Consider the following 16,455-nt stretch of genomic DNA (forward strand, 5'->3'; position numbering starts at 1 on the left):
TTTCTTTCCATTTTCTTTCTATTTTAATTTTCTGTCTAGAAAATAGACAATTTCTAAATTAAAGCTAGACAGAAAATAGAACCACATGCAACTTGGGGAATTATAAGCCGTTCTCTCACATTACATGCAGGCGCTGCAAATGGAGTCACCGGTGCAATCGATGACGCGCGGAGCTGAAAATCGATTGCAGCCACGGCTATCTAGCCATTTGCGGCTCCCACTTGAAACGTGTGAAAACGGCTTCAGCGCATGAATAATTAAAAGTTTGATGGAGGCTCAACCAGAGAGCGTTGCGTCTCGGCTAGGAGATGAATGGCGACGATGCTGGTCGGAAAAATCGTTGACAAGTTGTGCGACGACCGAGGCATCCGCGGTATCGGGACAGCGTTGCGTCCTTTAATTACATAATTGCAGAAGCCACGCCAGTGTTTCGTCCAATCTCGCCTTGGCGAAAAAAACTGCACGAATCACCGATGTGGTGCAAATTACCGGTCGGCCAGTTCCAACCCACCAGTTAGAGCAATTAGCATCGAAAGCACCGGGAGTGGAGGGTGTACTTGCCACTGGAACGAAGTGTAAGAATCTCCGCGTTTTTTCCATGCACGCAGCGCGCTCGGAAGGAACTCCCCGAAGGAAGGTTAAAAATAAACGAGCATCGTCGCCGACGGTTATCAAGTTAAAATTCGAGGCGGCTTCGCTGATTACTTTTTATCACGCTGCCCCGAGAAGGGTTTAAATAAGTGTCGGTGATAACGGAGCCTCAGTGTTTTCGGACGAGGGGAGCATTTCGCTTTATCCGCGGTAAGTATCACTGCAGTAGTACATACGAGATTTCAGCTTATTAGATCCCGCGGGTAAATTAACATGACCTTGCGTCATTGCGTGTCTGTCACGCAGTGTTGAGTCAGGGTCGGTAGAATCACCGAGTGCGATCGCCGTTTTATTTTCAAAACTAAAAAACCGCGCCCACCTCAACGTTTAACCAATCGGCGATCAGCATAGGCCGGCGGGCTTTTCTCAAGTTCATTGAACTGGCTCCGGTACGGTGATAACACGATTATTTCACACGAATAAATTAGGTAATTTGAGCTTTATATGTTATCAGTATTTAAACGTAATAATATTATTTCAATTTGGTACTGATAAACGTAACTCAAAATGACCTAATCCAACGTGACGTAATCGTTGATTTATCCAGTTTAGTAGTTTATAGTGAACTGTCGGTGAGGTTAGATTTCATACGTTTACTTATGGGGCTTCGGTGTTCCCAGCTTTCAAATAGTCTGAAACGAGCTGTCTGAAGACTTTGTCTAAATAATAAACCTGCCAGCTCTCAGTGCATGTTATGTTTTCATATTTTTCGTAATTAAATTGTTACAAACTTTATAAGACGCCTTATTTTTATTCGCATAAGGCGTAATTAAATTCAACATGTTTTTTCGAACTTCAATAAATTCAAAAGGACAAATTATAAGCTCAAGGATTCAATCATCAAGCCCAGGGGAGGGGTATATTGCTGAGAGGGTCCCAGGGGGCAGATCTCCGCCCAGAAGTGTCTCGCGCGGTATCCCCCTGAAAAATGAACGTATTTCTGCCAAACGGAACTAGTGCATTATGACGTGAGCCCTGCCATGCATATATTCTTATGTGTTTCAGGGGTCATGTCTTAATGCACATAGTTCTGTTTGGCAAAAATACGTCCAAATGTGACTGTGTATGAGTATGTAGCCGCTCAATATAACGAGACGCCTCTAGTGCAAAAATGTCTAGTTGTGCCTATGAATGCCTCCAACCCCGAGCCCTTTATTTGTGGCCCGTTCCTTGAGTTTTTTTTTTTTTTAAATATTTTTTTTATCTTGTTCTTTTAATTTCATTTACAGAAATTAAATGTATATCGGATTAGGATATTGAAAGGAAATCTTGGGGAAAACATTTTCCACTATATAATTTCAGATTTTTGGAACTCAGTACGCATCATTACTGGCGTTACATTTGTCTACTATATTTTCTTAGGATGGAGGAATTCCACTTGATGACGAAAATATATTATAACTCTATTTTTTTTTTTAAAAAAAAATTGATGATCCAGTCTTGATCCGTGATCTGATACGAACGATAGAAATTTCTACACTGCACACAGTCTACTCACTAAAAAGCGCACCTTTTAGTCTATATGCAACCTACTTTTTTTTTCTTTCTTTTTTGTAATTTCTAATTTGAAGTCTTACATTGTAGGAATATATTTGCTGGATGTTCAAAATCAAACGAGAGAAAAGTTCAAATACATTTTCAAAGAGTCACATTTTTAATTATGAGCGAAAGTCCAGCATGTGAATCTGAAACACGAATTCCGTTATCTACAACGCGGCTCAGTAAGAAAATCGAATCTGAAACACGAATTCCGTTATCTACAACGCGGCTCAGTAAGAAAATCTGAGCAGAATGCACTTTTCCCACCTTTTGGAGCCAATTGCAGGCCGTTTGGGGCATCTGTAATTTTCCAAAAACTAAGTCGAATAACTTTTTTCGTGGACTGAGAATTATTATAATTCCCTAAATTGCTAACAAGTTTTTTTAGTCATCAACCAAAACATGTTTACTTCTGAAAGTTAAATGAAAATATTTGATGAAAACTTTGGCATTATCAAGAACTGATGAACTCGTTTTACTTAGTGAGTTTGCCGGAACTAGTAAACTCACTAGAGCTCGTTAGCCCAATACTATCTTGTAAGCTCATATTGAGTTTGTAGCTTTCATCACTGATGCAACCGAGGTGGAAAAAAACAATACGGACGAGGAGGAGGGATGTAGAGGGCGGGAAGGAAGAAAGGTATAGTGGAGAGAGAAAACCCCGAAACTTACCCCCAACATTTCACATCACTTTTTGCATCCCCCGAAACTTCTCATCGAATTTATCATGGATCTTATCGCTAACTGGTGGACTTAAGTCAGGTGCCTTGGACGTGTTTAAATAAAAAGGAACCATATCCATTCTGACACAAGCCCTGAGATCCATAAGAGTACATGCTCGACAGGGCTCATGTCAAAATAAATACGATTCCTTTTGATTTGAATGCGTCCAAATGAGCAATTGTATCAAAGTTTGGTGAAAGTTTTTGCTTTGTTTTTCCCTCTATTATTTGCGATGTTCGGGAATTGCAGAGGGAAGCCGGACACGTCTGATAAACTGCAGTTTACGGTTCCTCGCTGGGATAGATAAATGGGCGAGAGCGTGCGTTTATTATCATGTGATATTGATCTGGATGGAAAATTTGTCATTCTCTTCGGAAATAACCCACGAAAACTAATTTGAAGAAATCAGCATCAAGATTTCAAAGTTAGAAGAATATCACTAAGTATTCATTGGTGGCTTCGAACCTTGATCAGACCGGATCTAAAGTTTCGATTACCTTGAATTTAAAATGTTTCACCTCAACTTTAGCTCCTTGATAGAATCCTTTTACGGAGCAAGCACGTCATTTTGGAAGGAAACTTTTGCATTTGCTTTTCATTCAACTTATTTTAAACTGAATTGACGGTTATCATGCTTATCATGACGTTTATGCGTGGTTTTTGAAACATATCGATGAGCGAAGTGCGGAACCGCGTATTTCAATCTCGGTACTTCAAAATTTCCGCTCGGTCCTTATTTTATTTTTTCGGTGAGAAACGAGCCAACTTTATAGCTTGCAATTCATACAGAATATTCTGCAAATAGAGAAAAACGTCAAGGACATTTTCAAGAAATTACGAGAACAAGTTTTCCGATGAAACAGCTAAGTACCTATGACATAAAGTCTGCAACGTCGCAAACTGAGATTCGTGGTTTCACATTTTGCCGTCGAAATGCACAGCAGTTTGTTACCCCTATCTCCTTCCGATAAATTTCCATGATACAGAAAAGGGAGAAAAAGAGATAAGATTGACATTCAGAAACTCCACATTGAGTCCAGCCCTTTGTACAAGTACCTAAAATGACCTTGTTTGTAAATATTACGTCACAGGTGGTTTACATCTCGCAGGTTTAACTCTCTTGAATTCTAAAAACTTGATGATTTATTCTAACCATTCTTTTTGAGCAAAGTTGACGAATTGTTGTCATGTTAAGTAACTATTAAAAAAGTCTGAAATTCTATTAATTTACACCAAGTTTTACATTTTCACGAAAACCTCTATTGAAAAAATAAATAGTAGATGGAGATTTTGAAACAGCGTAACGGATTCCATGCTTCATTTAATAAGAACACAAAAGATCTTGAACTTTAAAGTTCACCATTAAAGTTTAATCCGCCTAACTGGAGGTGCGTATTTCAAGGCACCAGTCGGTACCTACGTTTGTCGGGTCGTTAGATTAGATAGGCAGTTCAAACCAATGTTTTCCTATCCAACAGGCAGATAAAATAAAGTAATTAATACCTGACCATAAATCAACAGCGAAACAAATACTTCTCTTGAAAAAGAATCAATATTTAGTTTATTTAGTTAGATCGCATGTTCTCGGTCTAGTGTGCAATTCGTTTGCTAAGTATATGCTTCGAGAATCATCTTCAAGACTACTCGGGCTCCATCGGTGTTTTTTAAAGGTAAAACTACTTCTACCGTCGTTATTTGTTCCCTGCTACTAATTTTAATTTACTTTCGTTTTTTTTCTTTTTTTCTTTCATACCTCTGATATCCTCAAAATTCTGTTTGTGAAAGGTACGTCCAGATTATTAGTTTTGTTGGGATCCGGATCGATTTATACTGGGTCAATGATTCAAAGGTAGTAGGTTCTTTTTAGCAGATATTTCAAACCCAGGAAGTAAATCAGAAAGAAATCGATGCGGTGTGTGTCGAAAACGTGGGCGGGAAAGGATCGGCATACTACGCACCCTTCAATCAATCACTCTGCGCCCTTGTTTACACTAGTGGCCTCGATTTGGCCGTTTGCGTATTATGCAATATTTTGTAACTGTCCTCGGTTAAACATAGGTACCTACAAAACGTACAAGACACGCCTCACGCGAGAATTCAATGTGTAACAGTAGCATAAGTGTCTCATTTAAGGAGTATTCATGCTGTCTTGGTATTGCATATGCACTATTTTGAGGGCGCGTTTGAGCATACATCAGGAAATGAATTGGACTGCGTTAAGCAGAAAGGAACCAAGCCACATCAGCTATTGCCAAATTTAATTAGGCAATTTAATTTATTACATGAAAACGGTTGAGCGGATTTTCGTGCAAATTTCAGTGGATTTTCTCCATAGCGTGAAGCAAATTGCTTAAAATTTTCAAAGGAAGCCACACAAACGTTCTCTCGTAAAAAATTAAATTGCCTTGTTAAATTTTGCAATAGCTGATGTTGGTTGGTTCCTTTCTGTTAACGCGGTCCAAATGAATTTTCATCAGGGTTGTAATGGACAGTCTTCAACCAATAACTCTATATTAAGCTAACATTTTTACTATTGTGAAAAGGGGAAAAAAGAAAGGTACCAAGAAAAGGCTCGGATAAAATAAAAACGTAAGGCGCAGACAAAGGGATGAAAAAATGATGGCTGAATAAAAAACCATATCTCAATTGCGACGTCTTAAAATCTCCATACATGTTTTATTTTTTCAAAAGCAAACTATCCATACACTGGAAAAAAAAAACACATTGCACCTAGAGTCCAGACTCTTAAAAACATCGACAAGAAAAAATACTCTTGATTCAATCGGATTTTTGCTTAAATCAAGAACCAAGCCTCTTAATTTGAGCGGATTTCCTTTTGATTTAAGCTTAAATATGATTGAATCAAGAGTATTTTTTCTTGTCGATGTTTTCAAGAGTCTGGATTCTAGATCCAATGTGTTTTTTTTCCAGTGTAGTATCCTCTAAAAGATCAAGAAAATTCACAGAAAACTCTGAGAAAAATTATCGGTTAGTTTAGCTTAGCTTTGGAATTCAGCAAAGAGCATGCAGAGATTTGTAACGTCGCACTCAGAGATACGCATTCTTACAATAATTATTAGTCTCTACCCTCGTAAAAATTGGCCGTAGAATCTGTGTTCCAAAATACCATAGACCTACAGCCGGCTGTAAGATTCCCAATAGCTTCTATAGCCGGCAACACAATTTCTTATAGCCTTTTATAGCCGATGGCGACTAACAATAAGCAACAGCCTAGCGATATAGTGTATGCTAAACGTTACCAATTACGGATGCTAGGACTTAGTGAGTTTTTGGACAACCGCTCTCTTTTTGGGCCGTAGTATCTTGATTTATTTTGCGAGGAAAGCTCCGTACTTTTGAAAGATGCCTGCCATTCCTATCATGTTGGAGCGCCTGCAATTTCGTATGATACTGTGTAATACCTCTGGTGTGAAATAGTTGCCTCAAGCGCCGTGGTACGCTGCGGCGCGGCGAGGCGGGCGGGCAGCCAGCGCGATCGCGCATTAGCGCATTCAAACCTAACAGGGATACTTCACGCATTGCGCAATGCGTGAAGTATCCCTGTTAGGTTTGTAGGCGCCAGTGCGCCGCCGCTCCGCTTTTTGTTAGGCTCTAATATTTAATCTCGTAGAGTCAGCGTTTTTCAACTCATGACTTTGAAATGTTTGCACACTCTGTGTGGATTATTCTCATTTTAATTGATGAGAAAAAATATGTGGTAAAGGAAAATATAATGTGCGTTTTGTAAATATTAAGGTGATTCTGTACAAACTTAAGGATTTACAAAGCACACGAATATCTACACAATTTCTTATTGCCTTTTATAGCCGATGGCGAATGAGCAACAGCCAGGCGATAAAGTGTAAAACTCGGCGATAGGAACTATAGCTCGGCTGTATAATTTTTTATCGCTTCGTGTAGCCCGGCCGAATGATTTTTTCCACTTCCTACAGCCAGCTATATGATTTTCTGTAGCCTTCTTCAGTCGGCTATAAGAACTCCTATGGTATTTTGAAACGCAGCTACTATCGCCAATTTTTACCCAGGTAGCCATGAAAATGAGGTTATTTTACATTTTAATATTTTTTTTAACTGTCTATAGGTGAACGATCTAACAGTTAAAAGTATCAAAATGTCATCAAAAGTTCAAGTTACCCCAATCGGACCACAACTGAGCCTCGGAGAAGGACCTCACTGGGATGAAAAGACCAAAACCTTGTATTATGTTGACATTGTAGAGTCGGCAATACATCGATACGTCCCGCACAAAAATGAGCATAGTCATTGCAAACTCAAAGGCAAGTACACCTCACAGCTCCCTTTGAATCCTTTGATACCAAAAATACCCCCATCTAATCAAAGAGTGGACGATGAAACCGGAAGCAAGGCTCTCTTTTAAAGATATTATAAAAAGTTTACTTTTCACAAATGAAAAAGATAAACGAAGAAATAAATCAAATGAATAATATATAATCATAAGAGTAACGCGTAACGCATAACGCCTGACATGAAAACGTTAGTGAGTAAATAAATAAAGATTAGCCCACACTTTTCATGATTGTAAGCAACATTATTAATAAGACACTAAAAAATTATACTCTAGTTTTTCATGGCTAACTGATTTTTGTTGAGAGGTCGCAATCTTCATTGATTCGCAGTCGCACTGCCGTGCTAAGGAAGAACGCTATATGAGCCTTCAGATGTTGCCAAATTTCTTTCAATAAAGTGTGGGGATCCCCCTCGTGGGGATCACCAGGGCTCTACGGGAGTGTTGGCTGGGCCCCCTGTCTAGAGCTGCCGCGATTCCGTTTCGTTGCCGCAAATAGCGTAACGTCGGAATGCGTAGCTCCTGATCAGGAAAGAAAGCAGCCAACAAGGGCAGAAGAGAGCAACTAGCTAAAATTCGGATGACAATGACAAACCAAAGAGAGAGGTAGGGTTTTGGCTGTGAAAATTGAGTGAAGGAAGATCGCAGGCATGAGCCACAGCTAGATCATTTCTCCGACTGACTGCTCCTGCTCCGCCAGCGCGAGACCAGCCTCGCTGGCTGCCGGCCTCCGCGAGTGCGCAGACGCAAACGCATGCGCGCTCGGGCCGCGATAGCGAGGCGGAGAGGGACGTTGCCGACAATCTCAGATTCACGGAAACGTCACTCTCCGACAAAAGAACCGATTTTAGTGGAAAATTTTCGAATCTTTCTCTTTAAAAGTCAGGCAATTTTTTTTGCAGTTAACTTCAAAATATCTGAAAATCTAAGCAAAAATATATGCATAACTTTCCTCAGAAATACATGTTGAACCCTGGTAGATTTGGCAACTCTCGAATTTTCATACGGTGTTCTTCCGTAGCACGCCAGCACAGTCATGATGGACCCCTCTAGAACCAAGAATGTACATGATTTTTTCATTTTCAAATCGCAATGATCTAAATGGTGTTTTATGCCGGTTAATGACTTGCTTTGATATCGACAGGAAAAACGGTGTCATTTGTCGTACCTGTTGAGGGTAAAGAGGATAGTGAGTTTGTTGTTGGCCTGGAGCGGGACGTCGTGCACGTGGTTTGGGACCTGAAAAGCAACAAACCGACTGCGACCAAAGTCCTTTGCAGCGCAGAGGAAGACCGGGGACGAAACCGGTTGAATGACGGCAAGGTGGACCCCACCGGCCGGTTGTGGGCGGGTAAGTCGAACATCTACTTTTCTATTTATTTCGTCGATAAAGACTTATATTTTTTATAAGATATTATCTTATCGAATCAATGTGGCAACGTCTGGAATCTCAAATGGCGTTCATGTATGATTTGTAATAAGCACTGCACCGGAGAGGCGCAGCGAAGGTGACCTTAAGGATAATAAATACTGAACGGACAAGGAAAATTAAAACGCCTTCAAATAAGCGTGTATGCAATACGCACATCTACAGAACACGAATAGTTGCATCAAGGTGTTTTAACAGATGCGACGCGACGTCGTCGCCAGCACGCGTGGTGACTGAACGGGCAAGGAAAGTCAAAATGCCTTCAAATAATCGTGTATGCAACACGCACATCCACAGAACACGAATAGTTGCATCAAGGCGTTATGTCCATATTTCGCTGAGTTGGTCGCGCAGGATACGTATAGGTGAATACGTGTTTTTCTCTCCTTTCGTGAAAAGAAGTTTTGATACTTCATTCCTCCCTTGCAAAAATTCAAGGACCAAATTATGACTTTGGATGTAAGAAAACAGGTCCTATCCTACGATCTACTGCAAGAGTATGTTTGGCGTCATATTTATTTTGGAGAACTTCGTCACTTTCAATGTTTAAAATTTAATTTTGTCGAATGTATGGATTCATTTATATTAAACATTTAAATCTGCTTTATGAGTCCTTTTCTCCCTTAAATTTCATTATTTCCATACACATATTATGAATTTTTGCTTTCTCAGGGACAATGCTGCACCTTGGTGAAGTTGATAACTACCCTTTTTCGTCCCATCTGTACAGCTTTGACAAAGGATCAAAGCCAAAGAGACATCTCTCAGAAATCGCCATCTCCAACGGACTCGCGTGGAGTCCAGATCACACGAAATTTTACTACATCGACTCATTTAAATTTAAAGTGCAAGCATATGATTATGACAAATCCAGCGGTACCATCAGTAAGTAACGCACGATTATAAGTTGTAATTGAATCGACGCATGCGAAAAGTCCGTTGTCCAATACAGGGTTTCATAATTGCGGTGTGTTTCTTTTGTCCCACGACACTGACGAATAGGGTCGATCTCTTTTGTAAACGTTTAATTACACTTAAGGGATTATTCATAAAATTGTTCAACACTCCTAACGTCTTGAACCATCTTGTGTCGTTACCCTGGTAAAAATTGGCAATAAGAGCTGCGTTTCAAAATACCATAGGAATTCTAATAGCCGGCCAAAGAAGGCTACAGAAAATCATATAGCTGGCTGTAGAATGCGGAGAAAATCATACGGCCGGGCTATACAAAGCGATAAAAAATTATGCAGCTGGGCTATAGTTCCTATCGCTTGGCTTTACACTTTATCGCCTAGCTGTTGCTTTTTCGCCATAGATTATAAAAGGCTATAAGAAATTGTGTAGAAATTCGTGTGCTTTGGAAATCATTAAGTTCGATACGGAACCACCTTAATATCTACAAAACACACATTATATTTTCCTCTAATACATATTTTTTTTCATCAATTAAAATGAGAATAATCCACACAGGATGTGCAAACATTTCAAAATCATGAGTTGAATAACGCTGAATCCGCCAGATTAAATATTAGAGCCTAACACAAAGCGGAGCGGCGACGCACTGGCGCCTACATACCAACCAGGGATACTTCATGCATTGCGCAACGCGTGAAGTATCCCTGTTAGGTTTGTAAGCGCCAATGCGCTGGCTGCCCGCCCGCCGCACCGCAGCGCTTGAAGCAACTATTTCACACCAGAGGTATTGCACAGTATCATACGAAACTGAAGGCGCTCTAACATATTAGTAATGGCAGGCATCCATCAAAAGTACGAGCTTTTCTCGCAAAATAAATCAAGATGCTACGACCCAAAAAAAAGAGCAGTATTCCAAAAACTCACTAAGTCCTAGCATCCGTAATTAGTAACGTTTAGCATACTTTTTATAGCCCGGCTGTTGCTTCATCGCCATCGGCTATAAAAGACTTTAAGAAATTGTGTAGCCGGCTGTAGAAGCTATTGGAAATTTTATAGCCGGCTGTAGGTCTATGGTATTTTGGAACATAGATTCTACTGCCAATTTTTACCAGGGTAAGTTACAACGAAATTGTCTACTCAAATCCTGAGACACCGTCTTGGACATCGGACGTTTTCGCATACGTTGATTCAATTGGCAGAGGGGGTGGAAGAAGATAAAACAGAAGTTTACTACATTTTACAGTTCGGAACTGCAATTTCTGGCTCATCCGTGAAATAATTTATGTGCATAGAGAAATTAATGGTACATACGTTGTTTCTAAACTGAGGCAGAAATTATAATTCCCAATTGCAAAATGTGTACACACGTGATTCCAGGAGAGGTTTACTTTGATCAATGAGGTGATTTCTATTTTTTAAAAATATTTGGCATTTCTATGAACCTTTTACAGCTCAAAGCGCGAGGATCAAAATATGTTAAGGAAAATTCGTCCAAGAAGAAATGTAACGGGAGACTCATTCTATCGAGCCCACTTTTTCTATCCCCTTTTACAAGAAAATTACATTTTTATAGCGGTTAATTTTCAGTCCTCCAGCTGTGACCAAAAAAAAAAATATATGGAAGAATTCATTTTTGCCTTTTCTTCACTGCCCCTGAATCCTTAAAAATGTTACAAAAATATTCTAACGAAGCCTGACATTTCCCCTTTCATTATACAAGAAAATCAGAGGCGTGTCGTGTTTTTGGATGAATCCAGTGGCGTGGCGTGCTTTGCGATATATCGATTGATCTGCCTTTTATACCAATGGAAAAATCGATTAACAGGGTGTTCGCAGCGAACACCTTAATAATCGATTCTTTTCCATAGGTTTAAATGGCATAACAATCGATATATCGCAAAGCACGCCACGCCACTGGATGAATCGATTGATCTGCCATTTAAACCTTCAGAAAATAATCGAGCATCAGGGTATTCACAACGAGTACTCTTAAGATCGATTCTTTACCATAGTTTCAAATTGGGAAGTATCGATGGTCCACTACCTATCACGCCTCGCCACAGAGGACGGTGAGCGGATTTGCTATTCGTAGTAATTTTCCACGTGGAAATAATTTCACCGTCACGAAGAAAGAATTAAATCCTCATGTCTCGCTTCAAATTATTGTAGGCCCTTTTTCAAAGTATCCATTATTCATTTCTGGGCAAGAATGGGGTCGCATATTCTTTCATAGAAATTAAAAAGTCTAGGAAACGATGTGGTAAGGAATCTTAAAACTACCTAGATGTAAATTACATATCGTCTTCACAAAAGGACAAACGCTGAGAATTTCGCGTCCTCGAACATGGTGGCGTGATGCAAATTGCATCCAAGTTTGAAGCGTATAATTATCTAAAGATTGTCCATGGATCTTCTCTTTTGCAGAGAATCCGAGAATTAAAATTTAAATGTTTTATTACGCATGACACAGAGGAATTTTTCCTAAAATTATGATGAGTAGTGGATTATAAGAGTTTTCATTACCAGAATGAAAGGCGAAATTCTTACTTAGTTTTAATTCAACAGAGTCACTTCAAACTTTCCTTTCTTCTTTTTGACCTGGAATAATAGCTCCTTCTAAGAATAACCTGAAATTGCGAGTGCCAAAAACAAATAGCATCTGTTCCTAGAAACTAGTCTTATGCTTTACTCCTATTCATGTTAGCGCACACCTAACATAAACATAGAGCAGGAGTATTCGCAGTAGAGCCTCCCGACAATACAAGTCCGGAACCACTTATCTCGGTTTGCAACGTCGCAGACTTTCTATCATACTCTATCTTTTAGATAGAAAGTTTCTCAAAGGCAATTCTTAAAAACTGGCCTGATTTTACTTCCATGTGCGAAGAAAACTTTGCAAAGACTCCAAAGAATAATGTCGATTTGTTTTCCTTTCGAGAAATAAAATAGGAGCCAAGATTTTCAAACACCGCAAATGAGATACGTAGCTTCGGACTCACACCGTCGATTTGTAGATATGTGATGCATATCATGCATCCTAAAATTGTAAATACAAATAAAAAAAATAGTGTATTTCAGTGTTCGAAACTCACCTTTGAGTTTTAGGAGCCAAATGGCGCATCAAGCCCGATTTTTAGGCGCCATTGAAGATTTTTTAGGGGCCAAATTGACTTTTTATTGCCTATGTATTACGGTGCATTTCGTAAAAAGTTAGTTGCAAGATGTTTTCGCAACAGAACTAGTAAGTAGCTGTAACTTGGGGAAGACAAAAGCGCAAAGGATAAAATCGTGAAGAATAGTAAAAGCTTTCACTTGTATAGTGTTGAAAAATTCGAATAATCACCTGACATGAAAATTCAGATTTTTAGGGGGCAATTTTTAGGGGCCACGTTGGCGCAGAGCCTTCATTTTTTAGGCGCCTTGGCCGATTTTTTAGGCGCATTTGGAGCGTTGGCGCCAGTGAGTTTCGAACACTGGTGTATTTCCTTCGGAAAATACACTAATTATGGCAGTCAATTCCAAGCCCTCCTTCACATCGTCACCTTCCGGCCAAAGTATCACAAGAGTCATGCTACGTTTAAACATTTCCGCTGCCATTTTATTTTTTCGCAGAGACATTTTTGGTTGAATCTGTTTGAAAATTTCACTGAATTTTAGCGGCAGCACTAAGAAAATTTAGTGAAATTTTTGGACAGCTTCGTAGAAAAATTTCTCTTTAAAGAAAATAAAATGACGGCGGACATTTTTAACCGTCGTATGGCGCTTGTGATACATTGATCGGAAGGTCGTCTTTCTTCGGAGGAATTCAAATTCTTAATAATCTCTTCTCCTCTTAATGCCCCTCCTTTCTATAGACTCTCAAACAAGTTTTAACTTCCGCAGTTCACCTTCATTTTTGCAGGTAATGAAAGGACAGTTTTCGACTTTAAAGCGAATAACGTGGAAGGATTCCCGGACGGCATGACAATTGATAGCGAAGGTAAACTATGGGTCGCTGTCTACTCCGGTGCAAAGGTGAGGAACATTACAACGGGTAACCTTTACAGAGCACCTCATCATGAGCTCTGCTTTCCTATTCGTCAAAAATAAACAAGTGTATCTCTCTTACACGCATACATAATATTATTATTGATTGAGAGTTATGGTTATTTACACATATTTGTATTAGAAATCAAAATTATTCACATACTATAAAATCGTGCGTATTGTGTACGCACACATACACATGTTGATGAACGCTCACATTAAACCTAGAAGCCTGAGGACTTACGTCTTAGATTCGTTTCAATTCACAACATTAATTTTCTTTTCGAAACGGATTGTGTATTCATTTTAGTACTAACCGCGCTGCAATGAATAGACCTTAAGAGGTGAATTTGGGAATACAGTTGAAGTATAAAGTAAAAATGTACAGTCAAAATTAAAGGAAAAAAATTGCAAAAAAAGAGAAAAAAAAGTACTACAATGTAAAAATTAATGATTCGCAGAAAAATCAATCGCCGCGGCGCGACAAGCAACTATTTGAACGTCGCCGAGCGCTAATTGCATAATCTTCTAAATGAAGGCTCACCGAGAGCTGCTGATCGGTTTCTGCTATCCGCTTTTACTTTTCAGAATGAAACACACTAACTTCAATCACCGAATGAATATTAGAAAGATGTGTTCACACATCTGTTTTCCTCTATTACTTTCAGTTCTTTAAAGACCCATTATTTTTAATTCTCCGGACATTTTTGAGCTCTGTTTCATCATTCGTATGTGCGACTTTCTCTTCAACTGGATGTACGAATTTTCATATTCTAATTTTTTCTCATCTATATTAAATTTCCAGGTGATCCGAGTTGACCCCGACACGGGGAAACTCCTGTACACGCTACCAATTCCAAGCTGGGAAGTGACGTCAGTGGTATTTGGAGGTCCGAACTTGGACGAACTATACGTCACGAGTGCAAACCAGTTCAAGAACAACCCGAAAGATAAATACCCACAACCTGGACAAACTTTCAAAGTTACCAATCTCGGTGTCAAAGGCACACCCAGCGTTTCGATTAAACTGAACTAAACTACATTTCTCTCCTGTCGCGTCGTTGAAATGCACGAGCACTCTGATTTAAAGAATGTGAATATCGCTGCGCTGGTGAACCGTGAAACTGTAATAAGAGTGCGTATCTCCGGAAAACACGATTTTTCAAGAGAGCAAAAAAACTGTTTACATTCCTCCTTATTGTCAGTAGAAGTAAAGTAACTCTTCAGGATAGCAAGAAAAAGTTGCTTGTCTAGACTTCATGAGCATTTTGAATAATTTTGCGAACAGTTAGAAATTACGGCAGAAATCCCGAGATTCACGTTTTCGCAGCAAGAATTTACACTTAATCACGGGATACGCATTTTTGCAAATAGTGTTTTAAACTTGTTGGTGGTAACTTTTGATCATATAGAGACCGGAGAAAGAGTTTCACACTTAAAATTCCTCATCAGAAGCTTTAGTTTGATCTCATTCGGCTGTATCAATCATTGTATAATCGGAAACTGCCACTTGATCACGATAAAAGCATTTCTGCAATGACATCCGAGATACGCGAATAAAGTTCTACGATTTTAGGTGACTTCCCCATTTTTTTTCGATTATAATCTGTTGATGGCAGATAGAAAACATCTTCAACCACACGTTGATGCAGCTAACTAAAAACCGTCAAAAATCGAATTACGCACTGCTGCAGTTTCTCCATCGATATGCGCAATAATTTGCGAGGTTGAAGTGCTGAAACCCCCATTTTTACCTCAGCAAGACAGTGGAAGTGATGTTGGATTTCGATGTGAGTAGTAAGGTGGGAAGATATAGAGATCGTTAAGAAAAAAAAACCCGGTAGAACATTTGTGTATTTGCGTATAGAAAATGCATAATAATGAAGGGGGATTTCAATACCCTGGTGAAAATTGGCGATAGAAGCTGCGTTTCAAAATACCATAAGATTTCTTATAGCCGACTGAAGAGGGCGATAGAAAATCATATAGCTGGCTGTAGAAAGTGGAAAAAATCATACGGCCGGGCTACACGAAGCGATAAAATATTATACAGCCGGGCTATAGTTCCTATCACCGGGCTTTACACTTTATCGCCTGGCTGTTGCTTTTTCGCCATCGGCTATAAAAGGCTTTAAGAAATTGTGTAGAAATTCTTGTGCTTTGTAAATCCTAAAGTTTGTACGGAATCACCTTAATATTTACAAAACTCACATTATATTTTCCTTTACTACATATTTTTTTTTCATCAATTAAAATGAGAATAATCCATACAGAGTGTGCAAACATTTCAAAGTCATTAGTTGAAAAACGCTGACTCCGCGAGATTAAATATTAGAGCCTAACACAAAGCGGAGCGGCGCGGCGCGGCGGCGCACTGGCGCCTACAAACCTAACAGGGAAACTACACGCATTGCGCAATGCGTGAAGTATCCCTGTTAGGTTTGCAGGCGCCAATGCGCGTTCAGCGCTGGCTGCCCGCCCGCCGCAGCGTACCGCGGCGCTTGAAGCAACTATTTCACACCAGAGGTATTGCACAGTATCATACGAAATTAAAGGCGCTCCAACATATTAGAAATGTCAGGCATCCTTCAAAAGTACGGAGCTTTCCTCGCAAATTAAATCAAGATACTGCGGCCCAAAAAGAGAGCGGTAGTCCAAATACTCACTAAGTCCTAGCATCCGTAATTAGTAACGTTCAGCATACACTTTATCGCCAAGCTGTTGCTTAATCGCCATCGGCTATAAAAGGCTATAAGAAATTGTGTTGCCGGCTATAGAAGCTATTGGAAATCTTACAGCCGGCTGTAGGTCTATGGTATTTTGGAACACAGATTCTACTGCCAAT

General features: G+C 39.6%; 1 protein-coding gene across 2 annotated transcripts; it reads left to right on the forward strand.

The window, feature by feature from the left end:
- The first annotated feature begins 329 nt into the window (after window positions 1-329).
- On the forward strand, window positions 330-16,011 carry LOC109042224 (regucalcin). Of its 2 annotated transcripts, none has more exons than XM_019058866.2 (6): window positions 330-801; window positions 7,016-7,211; window positions 8,385-8,591; window positions 9,342-9,554; window positions 13,486-13,598; window positions 14,416-16,011. In XM_019058866.2, the coding sequence occupies exons 2-6, from the start codon at window positions 7,046-7,048 to the stop codon at window positions 14,644-14,646; spliced, it is 930 nt and encodes a 309-aa protein (XP_018914411.1). In that variant the 5' UTR covers window positions 330-801; window positions 7,016-7,045; the 3' UTR covers window positions 14,647-16,011. The 2 variants fall into 2 exon arrangements, with proteins under 2 accessions (XP_018914411.1, XP_018914410.2); XM_019058865.2 differs by lacking the exon at window positions 330-801 and adding an exon at window positions 4,427-4,583.
- Window positions 16,012-16,455: the final 444 nt, after the last annotated feature.

Source organism: Bemisia tabaci, chromosome 5 (assembly GCF_918797505.1).
Source record: "Bemisia tabaci chromosome 5, PGI_BMITA_v3".
NCBI classification, from domain to species: Eukaryota; Metazoa; Arthropoda; class Insecta; order Hemiptera; family Aleyrodidae; genus Bemisia; species Bemisia tabaci.